This window comes from Genypterus blacodes, unplaced genomic scaffold (genome assembly GCF_046128005.1).
Source record: "Genypterus blacodes isolate CSIRO-AG114 ecotype Tasmania unplaced genomic scaffold, CSIRO-AGI_Gbla_v1 ptg000008l_1, whole genome shotgun sequence".
NCBI lineage: Eukaryota > Metazoa > Chordata > Actinopteri > Ophidiiformes > Ophidiidae > Genypterus > Genypterus blacodes.
This window is the reverse complement of record NW_027466822.1, coordinates 169,824-186,148: the sequence shown is the minus strand read 5'-3', so window position 1 is coordinate 186,148 and position 16,325 is coordinate 169,824. Positions and strand designations below refer to the sequence as shown.

At 41.1% G+C, this 16,325-nt stretch overlaps 1 protein-coding gene across 5 annotated transcripts in view; it reads right to left on the bottom strand.

Annotated features, from left to right (window-relative positions):
* usp9 (ubiquitin specific peptidase 9) overlaps nucleotides 1-16,325 on the bottom strand; it is a 35,105-nt gene that overhangs the window by 10,490 nt on the left and 8,290 nt on the right. For 3 of the 5 annotated variants that reach the window (XM_076155173.1, XM_076155189.1, XM_076155182.1), the window contains exons 3-28: nucleotides 14,030-14,175; nucleotides 13,794-13,873; nucleotides 13,311-13,423; nucleotides 11,898-12,116; nucleotides 11,019-11,134; nucleotides 10,613-10,864; nucleotides 10,362-10,497; nucleotides 10,111-10,263; nucleotides 9,836-9,940; nucleotides 9,523-9,729; nucleotides 9,068-9,204; nucleotides 8,292-8,330; nucleotides 6,208-6,341; nucleotides 6,010-6,100; nucleotides 5,343-5,456; nucleotides 4,994-5,222; nucleotides 4,065-4,160; nucleotides 3,717-3,928; nucleotides 3,243-3,483; nucleotides 2,829-2,978; nucleotides 2,032-2,152; nucleotides 1,758-1,888; nucleotides 1,282-1,560; nucleotides 1,012-1,137; nucleotides 604-741; nucleotides 33-199 (exon numbers count right to left, since the gene is read on the bottom strand). In XM_076155173.1, coding sequence (XP_076011288.1) covers nucleotides 33-199; nucleotides 604-741; nucleotides 1,012-1,137; nucleotides 1,282-1,560; nucleotides 1,758-1,888; nucleotides 2,032-2,152; nucleotides 2,829-2,978; nucleotides 3,243-3,483; nucleotides 3,717-3,928; nucleotides 4,065-4,160; nucleotides 4,994-5,222; nucleotides 5,343-5,456; nucleotides 6,010-6,100; nucleotides 6,208-6,341; nucleotides 8,292-8,330; nucleotides 9,068-9,204; nucleotides 9,523-9,729; nucleotides 9,836-9,940; nucleotides 10,111-10,263; nucleotides 10,362-10,497; nucleotides 10,613-10,864; nucleotides 11,019-11,134; nucleotides 11,898-12,116; nucleotides 13,311-13,423; nucleotides 13,794-13,873; nucleotides 14,030-14,175 — 3,932 coding nt within the window. The remainder of the gene's footprint in view (nucleotides 1-32; nucleotides 200-603; nucleotides 742-1,011; nucleotides 1,138-1,281; nucleotides 1,561-1,757; nucleotides 1,889-2,031; nucleotides 2,153-2,828; nucleotides 2,979-3,242; nucleotides 3,484-3,716; nucleotides 3,929-4,064; nucleotides 4,161-4,993; nucleotides 5,223-5,342; nucleotides 5,457-6,009; nucleotides 6,101-6,207; nucleotides 6,342-8,291; nucleotides 8,331-9,067; nucleotides 9,205-9,522; nucleotides 9,730-9,835; nucleotides 9,941-10,110; nucleotides 10,264-10,361; nucleotides 10,498-10,612; nucleotides 10,865-11,018; nucleotides 11,135-11,897; nucleotides 12,117-13,310; nucleotides 13,424-13,793; nucleotides 13,874-14,029; nucleotides 14,176-16,325) is intronic. The other 2 variants (XM_076155196.1, XM_076155204.1) reach the window with 1 other exon arrangement.

Here is a 16,325-nt window from a genome sequence, read left to right as displayed (position 1 = left end):
GTACTAGCTGCAAATCATACTGGTGCACTTACTTGCTGTGGCAGTGCAGCAACAGGTCGATTATGAAGGTTTGCCAAGCCTTCTCCTTACTGAGCGTGTCCAGAGCCGTAGGCATGAGGGCGAAACACAGTGTCATCACCTCTAGGGCCTCACAGCACACCTGCTCATCCTCACCATCTGGCTCCTTAGCTGCATTTGTCTAACAAGAACAGAGAAAGAAGTTTAAAAGAAAAATGAAAAGGGCATTTACTGCTAATCAATGCTCAGATGCAAAGCAATATGGAAGTAAGAGTTCAATACCATTGTTCCAAATATACTGAAACTCAAAAGCTAAGTGTAGTAAGAGGATGACTTTCCAAACCCTGGCGTAAACCAACCCAACTAACCCAATAAAAGCCACTTTGTTTTGTTAAAACAAAATCACAACTCATCCTCAAATACACTGAAAAATAAAGGTGTTTGTTAGGTTTGTTCCTCTCAAGTTTGACATAGAAGGTAACAAATAGCCAAAAATCTGTGCAAAAAAAAAGTGCAAAATTGAAATGGATATCATACCCGTTTTAAAGATGATCTAACATAAAACTGTGGGATATAAATGTTTACCTTCTCATAGATCTTGCTGATTTCCTCATTGGAACTGAAGACCAGTTGCACTGTACCACATCCTGATGCCCACACTATTTTCTGTATGGCCCGGATCACACAAATGTCTGGGATGTACTTAGATGCCTGGAAGAACTTCTGTGAAGGGAAAAATGGCTTCCATTAGAGACTTACTTACTACTACTGCAACACAAAAACATTCATGCAACTATCAACAAACACACCCTGTAAAAAGCATTCTCAAATACAATGCTTCTTTATTCTCCATGCTTATAGGAACAGACATTTCGGCAACACAATGTGTGCCGACTTCTAACAGCATTTAATTGGCATGTAATGATTGAATGATGTTTGATGATGATTTTTTTGAGTATTATTGGTTTTAATTCATCACTATTTTGTTCTAACCTCATCAGAAATCTGCTGGGCCAGGCGGATGGCTACGTTGCGTAGCATGCATTCTGAGGCAGGGTTGGGGATGTTCTGCAGGGCACTCTGAAGGACGAGAGCCTGATCATGAGTGGCTTGATTAATCTGAAAACAACACCGGACAGGGGGTGGGGGTGTGGAAAGCGGTAATAAAAAGAGAAACAAGCACACGTAAATGAAACTATTACAGTCAACTACTGGGGAACCGGTAATACAAGTATTTCTGCATGTCAGCATGTGTGTTCTAACCGGTGACACAGGGATAGTCCCTTCAGCGTTGGGTTGACATGCCTCAGCCACAACCTTGACATGCCCAAAGCCCACAGCAGTAAGTAGGAGCTTGGCAATCTTCAGTGCATTGAGGTAAGCCCCACGCCGAGTCTCCATGTCCGCCGACGGCAGGAAATTGTTCCTGGTGAGCATGCTCAGTACCAAGGGCAGGCCGCCACTCTTCAAGAAATTGTATTGGAAGTCACTTGCGTCCTCCACTAGTGTTGCACTGGCTGGCATCAGCAGGGCATACACAACCTGAATCATGACAAATAAAAGATATGACTCATGTAGACATCCATGAATATGCATAGGACAGGGATAAGCTGTTAAAGGATAAAACACTGCTGTTCACATTCTAAGAGACCCAATAACGACAGAACACCATGTTTTAAAGGCAGCGTTAGAATTGCGACCATGCAGCAAGAAAAGTCCATGTGCACAGTGGGACCTACCTCAATGAGGTAGAGCACTTGTGAGGGTGAGGGCCCGAAGAAGCGGGAGTCCAGTGAAGGACTGAGGCTGTTCTCACCCAGCTTGGCATGGTCCAGACAAACAGCACGCAAATTCTCCACTGTGGTGCTATCTAAGGACATACACGCAGCACAAACAAGATTATAAAGCTCACATTCTGACCGTGTGTGTGTGGGCGCATGTGTGAGTGTAGACCATGTTATCTTATTAATGCTTTGGTTGGGGAAAGTTTAAGTGCATAAGCGCATGTATTACCTGGAGGCATGAGCTTCATGAGAACCCGGGCTCCGTCTCTAAGCAGAGGCATGTTGAGGCTGCAGCCCAGGTCAGCCACCTGCCACAAGAAGGAGATGTAGCGCAGGTGCAGCGACATAATCTGTAAAAAGAGACGGACAGATATTCAAAGGGATGATTTGGGTCAGACGTCAAACGTTCCTAAAAAATATACACTTAGGAAAAACATTTTGCAAGCACGCCAAGAGAAGAAGCACCGCTGGGACTATTAAATACTACTACTATATAAATTAAGAATGGACTGTGGAAAAAAACAAACGGAACGAAAGAGAAAGAAAGAGGAAAATTTAAAACTTCAGATCATTACTGAGTGGTTACTAATAGCTTGTATGTAATTTGTTTCTCTTAATGAAAGTACACAAGAAAACTCCTTTCTCTTGGAAAAACACACTAAGTCAAACAGTGATAAAACACAAGATAATTGATTTAAGTCATCACAAGTTGAGGCAGTGAGCACAGCGCAGATATCAGGTTTGCTGGTTGAGCATCAAATGACTTAAGTCTAACATCAATGTCATGTGGAGCAAGTTCCTCTGTCAATAACTTCATTAGGTTCCTCCTACGCCCCAAGGAAATATGAATTTGAACAGTACTCCTTTATGTTATGTGAAACAGATAGACCTGATGGATTGTCTTGTGTAACAACCCGTCACCGCAACTTTACTCGTTTCACTATGTGTATATGTCAATCATAAAGTGAGTGAAAAAAAAGCTGGCACCAGTAAAACAGAAAAAAAAATGTTTTGTTGCAAACTCACCACACCAGGCAGGCAGCTCTCCACCTCAGGGTTTGGCCCATCGCTGTAGTGGTTGCCATGGTTACCAGGAGACCCAGTGGACGAGTCAGAAGAGCTGTCTGGACTTGAAGGCATGTTGGCGCTCACCTGGGTCAGCTTGGCTGTGATCAGCTATATACAGAACCACAATGAATAACCACAAATATTAGGGAAATACTGATTACTGATAATGACAGATATTTCATAAAATCCCAAAGTTTAGTATGAATGTTGTTACAATTATTTTGTGAAGGTTCAGATAGTAGCTGCACTATGAATTCAGTTTAGGCAAGTTAAACACAGCCTGAAAGATTTTATATGATGGCTAAACAGCATGTTCAGAGCAATTATACAGTTTTAGAGCAGTAGAAAGAAACATTTCAGTAAAATTCTCACCGTTTTATCCTTCAAATTGAGTTGCCCAATCAGCTTCCTGTCGTCAGCTGGGTCAACAACCTCCCCGCCAATAAAGAGCTCTATTTTGGTATGTGCAGCATTGGCTTTGATGCGGTTAAGGATACCACGCCGCACAGAGCCAATGGTGTCATTGGTGTGAGACCAGATATCCAGATCATCCACCTGGCGCCCCTGGTTGGGGAAGCGTACGATGAGTGTAATGTGCTTCCCCCGGAAAGCTCTGCAAGAGAAGTCAACAAAAAAGAAGAGGTTTTACTAAAGCAGCCACAACCAGTGAGACAGAAAATCTGGAAATCTACAGTGTGGCTTCCGGACCTGAAGATGTCTGACCTTACAATGCCTGCTCTCTCTTTCAGGATTTTTGATTCATATTGACCACATTTCTACGAACTTGAGATCCTCTTACTCTATGATATTGGGCTATACATATAAACTTAAACTTCCTGACCGTACCTGGACATGGGCAATATAGTTCTCTCCTCATGATAGTCACTGTCACACTCGTTGATGTACTCCTTGAGTACAGTGAGAACTCGAACCATGCGGATGGCCTCCTGACGAGCGCAGTTGATACTGTCCTTGTCACCATCCAACACGCAAAGAGTGTCATAGGACGCTTTCAGACGGTCAAAACACGACTGGATGAAATCCTCATGGATCTCCACCTAAAAAGAGTTGAAAAATAAAGACAATGCTCTCTATTAACAGCTGGGTCGGGCAGGAAGACATCAAGAAAGTGGAGAATATTGGAGATAGATCGTTTAAGATGATGTTCTAAATGAGGTAAAGCTGTCCGTATACCTGATTGACTTGTAGTTTTGGTCCAAGGTTGGTGTAGATCTCTTTCAGCAGGTCTATGGCTCGACAACCAATGTCATCACTTCCTTGGATTACCACCTGGGTAGAAAGAGGAAGTGGCAAGAATAGAAGGAAATTACTAACTTTCTTAATGACAATATAACAGAAAAGAGTGGAGTGGAGGGGTGTGTAAAGTCTGGGAGGCAACAGAACCCTCGACATAGAGAAGAGCCACTAGACCAGAGATGTTTACAAAGGACAAATATCACTGGAATCAATTATTAATAATCATTAGAGGAAGGGTTTTTTCAGCATAAATTTATAATGTGCAAACCTTAGTGATGCTGCTCTCCCTGCACAGTCTAGGGAATTGCTACAAGGGGAGAGGATCCTACAGAACCTCTATAGTGATCTAAATGACTAGTCATACTTCTCCACAATGTCTCCTCCTTTGATGAAGCAATTTCCTTCTCAAGGCTATAAAGCGCTTTGTAGTGAAGGGTAGAGTTTTTCCTATTATCTGAACAGAGTTCTGACAATTTGCTCACAGTTACGGCAAATTATCTTGCAACAAAGTGCAATTACATCCCAACCACCGCTACTGCAGCAAAAGCAACAGGGGATAGGAAAAAAGTGCAAATGACCATGCAAAACACTTAAGAACCCACAGTCGGTAATGCGATTGCAAACATGATTACTACACTTTAAACATCTAACATGTTAGTTTTATGTGGCACTCAAGGTAACAAACGTAAAATCTTATTCAGTTTAGTTAGAGGTAATGTAGGTGATGCCACTTAGAAGATGCTCAGTATAAATATAAAGAAAAAAAGAATCAGTGAAGCAGCTGAAATGCATTTTCTGAGCTCTGTCATTTCCAATAGAGCAAATGTGCTCCTTTGAATATGTACAAATGTAGCAATTCTCCTCACCCTCCACAGGTAATCCAGGCCTATTAGTTCCAGGTCATCCATCATGTAGGCCCTGCGCTTTGCTACAAGCTTGCCCTCCCTGCAGTTGACAGCCTTGAAGAACCTCTCAAAGCACTTCATGCCATTTTCCGTCAGCAGAGATGGGTCCAACTGTAGAACATTGTTCTCAAAGAAGTCCTTGTTGATGTCTGGGTCTAGATCTGGCTCGTCTCCCATCAGTTTAGAGTACCTATTGAGCACAAGATAGCAAAACAACATTTTGAGCAAAAATGTTTGCTGAGGGGCTGAAAAAGATGTCATAAATGAATAGAAATGCAAGGTAAGAACAGACATTCTAACTGTATTGTACCATTTGAAGCAGGCCTCGCGGTCACAGAGAAATACAGCATTCTCAGCCAGACATTTCCAGATCTGCTTGGCTTGTGGGGCACACAGCCACAGTTGGCCATCCTTCAGCAGGAACCTGACAAAAATAACAGTGGGCAGCGGTGAGTAAGATGTAAGAGACAGGACCAGGCTTGCAACCAAGTGTTTGCTGGAATTATCCAAGAATGGCATGGGGGGAAAATGACTAAGCATTTCTTCCCTCTTCCTAATTAGCCAGAGCTGCCCTTGTGAAAAGCACTTCAACCACAATTCCCCTCATGAACGCTGTGGATATACTAGGCAATTTCTAAACGTTGCGTGTGACTATGAAGAACAAAAAGAAGTGGACCAAATGACAACTGACCCTCAAAGTCAAGTCACCTAAATCCAGACGGAAGCAAAGACGTTGCTGAAGACACTCACTCACTCCTTAGAATTTAAATGTTTCACCCAAGTATAAAAGATGTTCAAATGTTCAAAATATCACTAAATCCATGCTAGCTATCTAGATTTCAGTTTGCTCTGGGTCAACTTGAACAAATTATCATACATCTAGATTTGCAAAGCGGTCCAAGCTCAAGTTATAGCCTCAGCTATTTGTCGACTATAACAGCTGTGCTGCACTGAATGTTTTTCTGGTCATGTTGTACCTCAGGAAGTTGAGCCGTTCTTGGACTTCCTGGACATGGCTGTAGCGGCTCCCTGGCCTGACAGTCTGGGGGTCAAACTCAGCCTGTTCTTCTATAAAACACACACACAGCCATTCAGAGCATAGCACTTATGTAACTACCTACCAGTCAGAAATGTCAAAGTAACACAGGATGTTATTTCTGGCTCTGACATTGTACCTTTGGAGAACTGTCTCATGGTCTCCATGTAGGCTGAGAGGTTCTCAGCCACCAGGGTGACCAGCGCATGGTTATGCTGCAACTGGTTGATCAGATCATGCCGGTAGAACACATGAGGACTCCGCTGAGTTTGACTAGAGAGAGAACAACAGAAGGAATGGTGGATTTTGAGAGACAAAACCAGAAATTAAATGAAAGACAGAGATAAAAGTAAGACTCAACAGTAAAGTGAGGATAAACAATATAAATTATATTTTTACTTCAAAAAAATTCTGATTGAAAAAAAGACATGGCATGATTGAGTTCTCAATTGTTTTTAAAACAGACATGTAATGAGTAGCTTTTGCTGTCACATTTGTGTATGTATGTGTAATATAGAACAGTGATTCCTAAACCTGCTCCTGAGGACACCAGGCACCTGTATATTTTCCATCTCTCCCTGCCCTACAGACACCTGGACATAATGATGCCTTTCTTCAATGAAGACTGAACAGCACCAACCCTTGATCAAGTGAAGTAAACCCACCTGATTTAGCTAATCAGGTGTGGTTAGTGCAGGAAGAAATAGAAAATCTGTAGTGACACAGGAGCACGACTGGGAACCACTGACAGAGCAACCAGCAGAAAAAGTAATACATCAGTAAAGGCCATTCCCTGCCTTGATTCCATGTTTAATTACATTCAGTACTTAGTTTTAATGCCACCACATTCCAGCCTCATTAGCATCTGCAACATACAGCAGAATTTCTGGGTAATAATCACAAATTACCATTGCCAATTTTATCTTTAAATTAAAAGGCAAATTATGCAGTTACACCCATCCACACCTTTGATTATTAGCAGTGGCTTAATTGCGTTGATTAACATAATTGCTAAATAAAGTATATTCTCTTGTTTAGCCTGAGGTAATATTCTGTAAGCGCATCGCATGCAAAAAAAACAAACAACAAAATCCCCCAACACTTAGAAAAGGGTTAATTTGAATAAGCATGTCCAAGGCAGGAAATACCCTCTATATGCATTTAAATATTTTAAGCTGAAAAGGAGCTGGCATGGGGCTCCATCTCAAAAGACTAGGTGACATGATGTGGTGCATATATTGATCTTAAAGGGTTATGTGTACACTATGGCTTCAGTATTTAGTATAGAATACTAATATCAACACTACTAACAATAATAATAATAATGGCTGCTACAACTTCAATACAGCAAAATCCTAACTTGGTTTAACTTCTAATGTCTTGACACTGTGTCACAGGGGTCATTTTTGAGGCGGTAGTAAGTGCTGATGTTGTACAGGACAGCATTAAGGTGACAAGTTTTCCTACACTGTGTCCATCCACATTTACACGCACATGGAGTTATCAGTTTATTAGACACGTGCAGTCTAATCTGATATCATGGCCCTATAAATACAGCCTTTCTTTGTGAACCTTGCCAAGTTCTGCCCACTCCATTTTACATACATGATTGGGGCCCAACCATTAGAAACACCTTTTTTGATATAATGCCGCCCAATACCACAAAATACAGTACAGTCTCAAAAATTATGTCACCTCTTTTGTGTTTATTCTAAGCTTTCCATAGACAGGATTTATTGCACAGCTGTTTTACTAAATTACAGTGACCTACAGACAGCACTTGTACTACACTTTGTTTCTCTTTTGGCTTCAGGTCTTTTTCAATGCCATGGAATGCCGTCTTCCTCCTCCAATAAAAGGTGAGGGATGAAGGTAAATCTACAAATACCGCAAACAAAGAAAGCTGTGCAAAGCTAAAGGCAGGTGAGAGAGGTGATACTGGATATGTCTTGCTGCAGTACACCAACATACAGCTACAGTGTACGATTACATGGCACTAACCAGAATGTGTGCGTTTTGTCTCCGCCGAAGAATATGTGCCTTAGACTTAAGAAATACTGTATGTATGTGTCATTTGAGATGAAACCCAAGAAACAATTGCTAAAGCAGATTTATGATAGAAAATTTCATTACATATAGTTTGTTTTAAAACACATCTTAAAAGAGAGAGTTAGACTTGACATAATGTAGAAATAGGTAGAACCCTGGAATTACTCAACTTACCCCACTAAGTTCGTTTGTATGTTAATTGGCATTTTCTTTCTGAAAAAACAACAGGTATGTATGCTACATATTTTCTACATTGACTAGAAAAAACACTTTCAATTTAAGTCAAAATGGTTTGGGATTAGAGCTGAGCTACGACCTAATATAAATCACAATTTTACAAAAATACCAAATAACACTACATTAACAACTTTTCTTTTTGAAACCCAATTCAACAGATCCCTTTGAAGCCTCTTAATTAACTGCTTGCTCTTGTCCTTCTAAGCCACAAAACCATCCTAACTAAAATTAATATTGTAGTTGCCAGCTCGTAAAGCTTGATTTAAGGCAGTAAATCACAACAGCACAGTGTGAAAGGTTTTAAGATCAAATCAACAAAATCATACAGGTGACAGGAAAATAACCTAAATAAGATGTTTACTTTGGTGTCAGTAACTGTTCTGTATGTCCAAGCCCTGTCCATGATGATTGTTTATGGGCCATGAGATGACGATGATGTCACAAATGAAAAATGTGGTGTTATCTTGCACTTGTGTACACAATGAAACTGAATAGTTAGGCTATTCAGAAGGAGAGCTGACAGAGGTGCTAAGGAAAGGGAAAGTATTTGTCGGAATGTGTGGCAATTTTGCAAATGTGATTAAAAGGACACGGATGTCAGCTAGCACAACATTTCACAACAGTAACATGTAAATAGCTCCCAATTTAAGGCTCTACCTTCTCCTACAAAATTAATTCTTACAAGACATAATAGGTTTCTGCCATGACAATACCTTAGGTTCTGTGGAGCTTCACCAAAGAGGCTACAGATCTCTCTGATTTGCTTCAGAGCAGGGATCACCCACTTGTCGTTGGTTCGAAGCTCCTCTATGAAGCGATCTATCCACTGTATCTTCTGCGCGTCTCTGTCCTGTGAAGAATGAACATCAGCGCCGAGTTGAATTCGGTCCCTTTGTGTGTCCTCCTGCACGTCAGTCATTTCTGATTTCATACTTTTGCTTTCAAAATAAATCCTGGCACTATTTTTGAAACTTAAAATCAATTCAGAAAAATGTATGACATAACATTCAGCAGCTCAGTTACACTAAACCTCCAGCTATTACTTTCCATTATGAGAAGCATATTCTGAGCTTTCCCTGGCATAAGAGGACTCTGTTTACTGTAAACTGCTACGAGTACTATACTTAAACAGGAGGTAACTACTTCTAAAATACAACACAACATGTACCTGTGAACAACTGTAATCCAGTATCTTGATGTGAGCACTAAGAGCCTGATCCATAATGTCCACAGGCACATCATCACTGTGGGCCAGGTTCCACAGCAGGTTGAGGACCTTGTGGGCCATTACGCCGTCCTTATCATCTTCAGCCAAGCGTCTGATAAGCTCCAGCAGTTTTTCACGCTGCTTCTTGCTGGCATTGGTCCAGCTTGCCTGCACCAGAAGAACAAAAACGGTTATGTTAGTGGGATGTGGTGTGCCAAGGGCGATCAAACGGCCCAGCATAATCTATTATTCACCAAGCAATGTAGTGCCTCACCTTAAAACAGTCAAAAAGGTGATCAAGCTGCTCTGGTGAGAAGTCCCATGCTAGCTTGGCCAGGAGGTCATGGACATTCTTCACAATAGCTTCGTGTTTGCCAGCCTGCCGTTGGACAAAGACGATGAAACATTTACATACATACTTAGCATGTGCGCATGTATATTAAGTTATTTTGCATACTTGGACTTGGCAAATGTAGATGGCTTGCTCCTTCAGTACAATTATACGCTCAGTAACTACACCTAATGATTGCTTATCAAATTATAACTCACCTGTGCTGCCCAAATGTTGTCCAGATCCTGCATGGTGAGAGCTTTCTCCTTGATTACAAAGCGAAGTATTTTCTCCAGTTTCTCAACGTACTGCGGCTGATGCAAACTGTCCCTCAGCACAATGGACAGGATGTGGTTCTGTTGGATCCACTCCTGAGACGGACGAGAAGGATACAGAAAAGAATTAAGACTCTGGCTGAGGAGATGGGTCTCTTTAAGGCAAAACATGAGAAGCAGGCGTGTGAGCTTACCGCCATGCGTTCTGCAGTCAGCCACTCCTCCTCCTCAGGGTTATGCCGATGGGTGTAGTAGGATACGCTGGAGATCACCTTGTTAACTTCATTTAGTGCATTCATTTTGCCATTAAAAGAAGAAATTTGCAATAACCTGGTAATGAAATGTAGATTCAATTATTCAAACTGGTCGCACTGCAAAGATAAGCGGAAAGATTTAAAGATTATCAGAATTTTAAGATCATTTAAAACAAGGCATTTATACTCACCTAAGAATCATTTTTAACCTAAAAATCTCTAGATTTTTGACTGTCTCTTCCTGCCCTGGAACACGAGAAGCCAGATTCTTCAGGGATTTGATTATCATGGACAGTGCATCATTTTTGGCTTCATTCTTGGCCTCTTTTTTCAGCTCCTCGTCTGTGAGATTCTCGAGAAACTGGGGAACCATCTCAATGACTGGAAGGAAGAACTTCTTTACCGTGTGCAATGTCAGGAACTCATAACACTGGCCAAAAGGCCTACAAAAGCAAAGAAAACACAAGTTAGCCAACATAAATTTGTACAGAGAACCATTCCACAAAGAACACACTGCTCCCCCATAAATCACTAAGCACATCAATTTGACATGTGATGAATGTTGAGGGATTCTGGGGAAACTCTAGCAGTTTTTACTTGATAAGTGCAGCGATGATCTGGACGTTCAGTGCTTGGCCACTCATGAAACGATCGTGCAGCATTTGAAACCCGTTTAATGTGCCAAATTTGTTTATTAAGTCCACCAACCAGCCCTGTGAATAGGAAAATGACAGAGAGAAGAACAAACGAAAGAATCTTAGCTTTCATATTTTAAGGAAGAGTTTTTACAAAAATCATATTGATATACAAACCTCTTACATGCAATAAACACCATTATCAGAATATGCAATGGGAAAAAAGGGACCCACCTCCTCTCTATAACTTCCATTCATATGAATATTGTTAGCATTAGCACACTATATTTGTTTCTGCTGAAATTTCATACTCAAATGTCACTATGTGTCATTTAACCACAATAACCTGCAAGTACACACTTGTGTATCAGCCTTATTTAAAACATAGTGACTACAAACAGCACAACACTGCTTAGATGACAAAATTGTTGCTTCTTTTAGTTAATAAAATGTACTGGGCTCACGGCCAACAAAGGCAGACAGGGAAGCAATGGTGCAGCACTGTTAACATTAATTCTGAATCCCATTCTCTTGTGTCTTTCCTTTTCTTCCTTTTTCAACACCACAGACTGCATTCTAACCAGTGAGTTCCAAGTGCTTTGTGGAGTTTTATTTCCATATTTTTCATTATCAAATGAGTGTAGAGAGGGGGTGTCTTTGTTTCACTGTGGCCCTTAGGGCGAGCACATTTTCTGCTTTTCTTTTTTTTTGCTGGTCCAATGGCAATGGCACAGCAATTAAAAAGAAATACAGCTTCCAAAAACTCTCAAGACTCTCAGTCTACCACAAGACCAAATCTGACTTTAAGTTTTGTCAGCTGTTACAGTGGCGATTCATTCACCTTGGGCGAGCGGGGGTCTGGAGGTCTGGCAAAGAGCTCATCGTCGGCCAGTTGGGCTCCTGCGGGGACGGTCTCTGAGGGCCGTGTGCCATTGTAAATGTGGAACTTGCAGTGAGGGTTGGTGGCCATGGCCAATAACTCCAGTAGAGGGAACCAGTCCTGAGAGAGCTTAGCCACACACAGCTCCACCAACCGATGTGTGTTATTGATGATACATCTCTGCACAAATTTGAAGAGTAGAGAGAAACTTTATTAGAAATTGTGACTTTGGTGAACTCTTCATTTCCCTGAGCTGCAAGCTTGAGGTAACAAGAATTATGTCATTTGCATAGTGGACCATGACTTATTCAGCACAGCTATCAGTAAACAGCCATTTAATAAACTGCCAAATAATTAAATTGCTGTCACCATGAATAATGTGATACACTTCTTGGCCCATTAGTAACAACTAATATACCGGCACAGTGATGGTACGCATCAGCTCCACAAGCACGATTCAAATCTGAACCAATTAAAGATGTATGTTTTATTGTAGTAGCCCGAGTTCGCCGATTAAATGAAACAAAACAAAAATGCACAAAAGCCATGTGTACACAGTGTTCCCTATTCTTTTATTGTATGGTTCAAAAGATCTGAAGGAACCAGATAGGAGTAACTAATATGGGGCTGACTCATCAGAGCATTCCATGGGAGCTTTCAGAGACTACAGTCATATAGCTTACAACTATCTGGTTTCTTCCAAAACACATTTTGGGTGACCAATGAGAATAATCTGAGCAGCTGTGGCTAATAAAAAAAGAAGCATCGACTTGATTTGATACATATAATCCTTAAAAATATTTTGTTCCCTTTGTGTCCTCTTTCTGTCTGGCTGTTTTATTGACAAAGTCCATAATACATCAGAAAGTGATCCACAATTACTGATCACTCCTGGCATTGCCTCTTTCCTTCAGCTCCAAGAAAGGCAAAGACAACACTCAGTCAGGACTTTGGATTGAACAAAACATACACCCAATAAGAAGAAGAAGAACTAAATGTAAAGAATAAATAAGCGCAACCATCTACACAGACCATGTACCTTTAATAGAACACGTACTACATTTTATAGGATGGCGAGGTGTTTATTTCCCTATTAGAAAAGACTTCTCCTTGACACTTTGATCCCTTCCAGCTGAACTGAACTGAAAGTAGGGTCAAACTCTAAACCTTATCAGCGCAGTCTTTACCTCTAAATCTCTTCGCCTTCATGAAAACATGTTCGCTATAAATGGTAGTGTTCAAGTTCACATGCGTGTTTATTCTTTTGACTTAATTTCCAACTCACTCGACAATGAACACTGAACTGTTGCTATTGCAGTTCGCTATAGTGAAAATTGCAGTAAGTAACAACACTGCTGAGCTGAAAGTACTTACATGAATCTCAAACTTCCAGCCACTGACTGCTTCATCTGTCAGAATCTTGGTGAAGGAGATGGTCAGGCCATCTCGGAAAAACCTCTGGCATGCCTCGCACTTCACATCTAGTCCTGTAAAGGAACGGCGGCAAACATAATTAGTCACTTCTGTAAACATTTGTCTTTTAAGCCAGAAAATTGTAACAACTGATTTTAAAATAAGACCTTTAGAACATGGAGATACCCTGCCAAGCATAATAGAACTTACAGTTTGGACTAACCCATAGGAGCAGCTGACATTGTAAGGAAATCTCACTATGTTAGTTAGGTTTTAATTCATTCTACCTTTTTGTTTCCATTAATATCAATTCTGATGATTAATGGATGATTTGGATTACTATACATACTGTATACAAGTCTTTAATAACAGCGACAAAAATCACAGATTGTAGGATATAAATCCAACACAAAGGAAACTGGTGAGCATTCAAGACAGTTCTACCTTTTTTACTAAGGTCTATAGCAGCTTCCAAGAGGACTTCCAACTCTCCTTTTGGCAAAACTGGAACAACCCAGCGAGGCCTACGAGGAAAAACATGAACGTGGATGTAGAGAAACAACACTGGCATGTAGTAGATGGAAGTGGATCATGTCAAAATCACTTAGCCTCCTCACTGTCAACTTTCTCTGTTTTGTCCATGGGAAACACAGCTTCTGTGTCAGCATGTGTGTACATACCTGTTGATCATGTCATCCAGCTTGGCCAGGTCAGTGTGAGGGAAGGCTGGCTCCTCCTCTTCCATCTGAGGAGCCCCACTCCCCTGACCCAGCTCATCTGGTGGGCTCAGTGGAGAGTTCTCATTAGATGAGTTGGGAGATGATGTCTAGGAAAAACAACATCAAATCAGAGTAAGAGGATGCCCGTCTGTGGTTCTGACCTTATGTTACAAAAGGGACCACAAACCAAAACACAACCAAAGGTAAAAGTGAAACAAGACTTTTACCAGACCCAATACTTCAAAAATTCTAATCAGATATGACAAGAAGCATGTGTTTAAAAACATTAGTTTGCCCTTTTCATTGGCTGTCAAGCTAATTAAACATAACAAACTAGCAGCAGAGGCAATCTTTGAGTGGGTGACTGATTGAGTGCTTAGTGTTGTGAACAGCAGTGTTCCTGATAAATCACTTACTGGTTAATTGCGAATACAAATTAAACCCATCAATAATGTGCTATGTTTTATTAAGACTGTTTTTCGTATTCAACTCCTCGTGTTATTCTCTCTATTCACCTGCTCCTCTTCCCCCCCAATTGAATTCTGCCTGTTTTGACAACCCTGTTTGGAAGTGCAGTGCGAATGGCTGCAATCTCTGTGACCTGTACCACTCGTAACATCTTCCCCCTGATATTTCACCCTCTTCACCACAGCATTACCCATAACCCCCTAACCCCAGCCTCTCTTGGCCCCCCTTTCTCGCCACTGCCCCTCCTGCCACACCCCTTAAAAGTACCCATGTTTGAATGAAATAGCTTTAATGGTAACAATTTCTTACCAGACTTTTCTGGAGATTCATTCGCTCGAGCCAATCTCTAACAATTTGCATTGCGGATTCTTGCTGACAGAGATGGCCACCTCCTCTTTGGCATTGTGAAAATGGAATTTGAAATTTGACTGGTCTTTTGCTATATCCATGATGTCATTATGGGGATGTTGGGGTGTTTATATTCATGTCAACAGCGGCATCATTCATGATGTCATTATAGGAGGTACAAGGGGGGTTCTATTCATGGGATCTACATAAAAAGTGAAACTGTGTAGAGAGTATTCATGCAAGATAAAATGGCGTTGAAAAGCACCGGACCCTTGAATAAATTCTTAAGCAAACTTGAGGCAATTGTAGGAATGGTGCAGGTTGTAACTCGAGACCAACAAAACCAGTCTCAAATTCACAAATTTCCATTGTGTGTGATGTCATTCATGATGGGGGGAGGGGTGTGTGTGCTCGGTTGGTTATATGCACGTCAACTGTGACATCATTCACAATGTCATTATGGGGCTGCTAGGGCGGTTCCATTCTTATCTCCCACTACTATCATTTGAATTTGAAAAAATAAAAACTGCAACTTTTATGGAAATGAAATGAAAAGCCCTTGGCAAATGCCGGAACCCTAAACTTATGTATTGGCTAGTTTTAAGATGATTGTAGGAAAGGTGCGTGTTGCCACTCTGGACACACAGACTAACATGATGCATCTTTTAGCATCCGAAAGCGCAAAATAATTCTACAGAACAAAAGGCAAACAAACAAACACAAACAAAACAAACAACAGAACACAAACTAACTGAAGCACACAAGATAAACAGAGCATGCATCTGTTGATTAGGTGCTACAGATTGTTTAAATCATTGCTTGGACTGGGGAGTATGTTAGGTTATAGTATAATGGTGTAGTTCTACATTAGATTGGAATGCGTGTGTGGCATGTCTGAGGTTAGTCGCATATCATTGATAGAGGGGAATGTGGTGGGGGTGGAGGTTATCTGTGTATTGAGCTCCGGGGATCAAAAGTCCCGAGACTATTGCTCAATAAATACCAAAGGTTAATCACAATGTGTACATCCTACATATGCTGCATAGTCTCTCCAAAACACCTTCAAACACAGCCATCAAGTCATCATGTCCCTTGCATTACTTGAGGTACTTTTGTTCTACTATCCTTATCTTCCTAGGAGCGACAACAACTCAAATAATGTGAGGGACATGGTTGCTTTAAGAATAATAAAGAGGTCAATGTGTGAGAGTATCTTTGTTAGTGTGCCGTCAACAGACCTCTTGGAGGGAAGAGAGCAGAAGCGACGTACATTGGGAGTGTGTTTAAGCATCAGTCTGCCCTTTCCCTTGACTCCTTGCTTTAATGACTGTCTATGAGCAAATCTGCTGGTATGAATGGCGATATGAGCAGCTGTAGGAGTCTTAACCGAGATGAGATACAGAAAGAGAGATGCCTAACATGAGAAATATGAAGTGTGGGG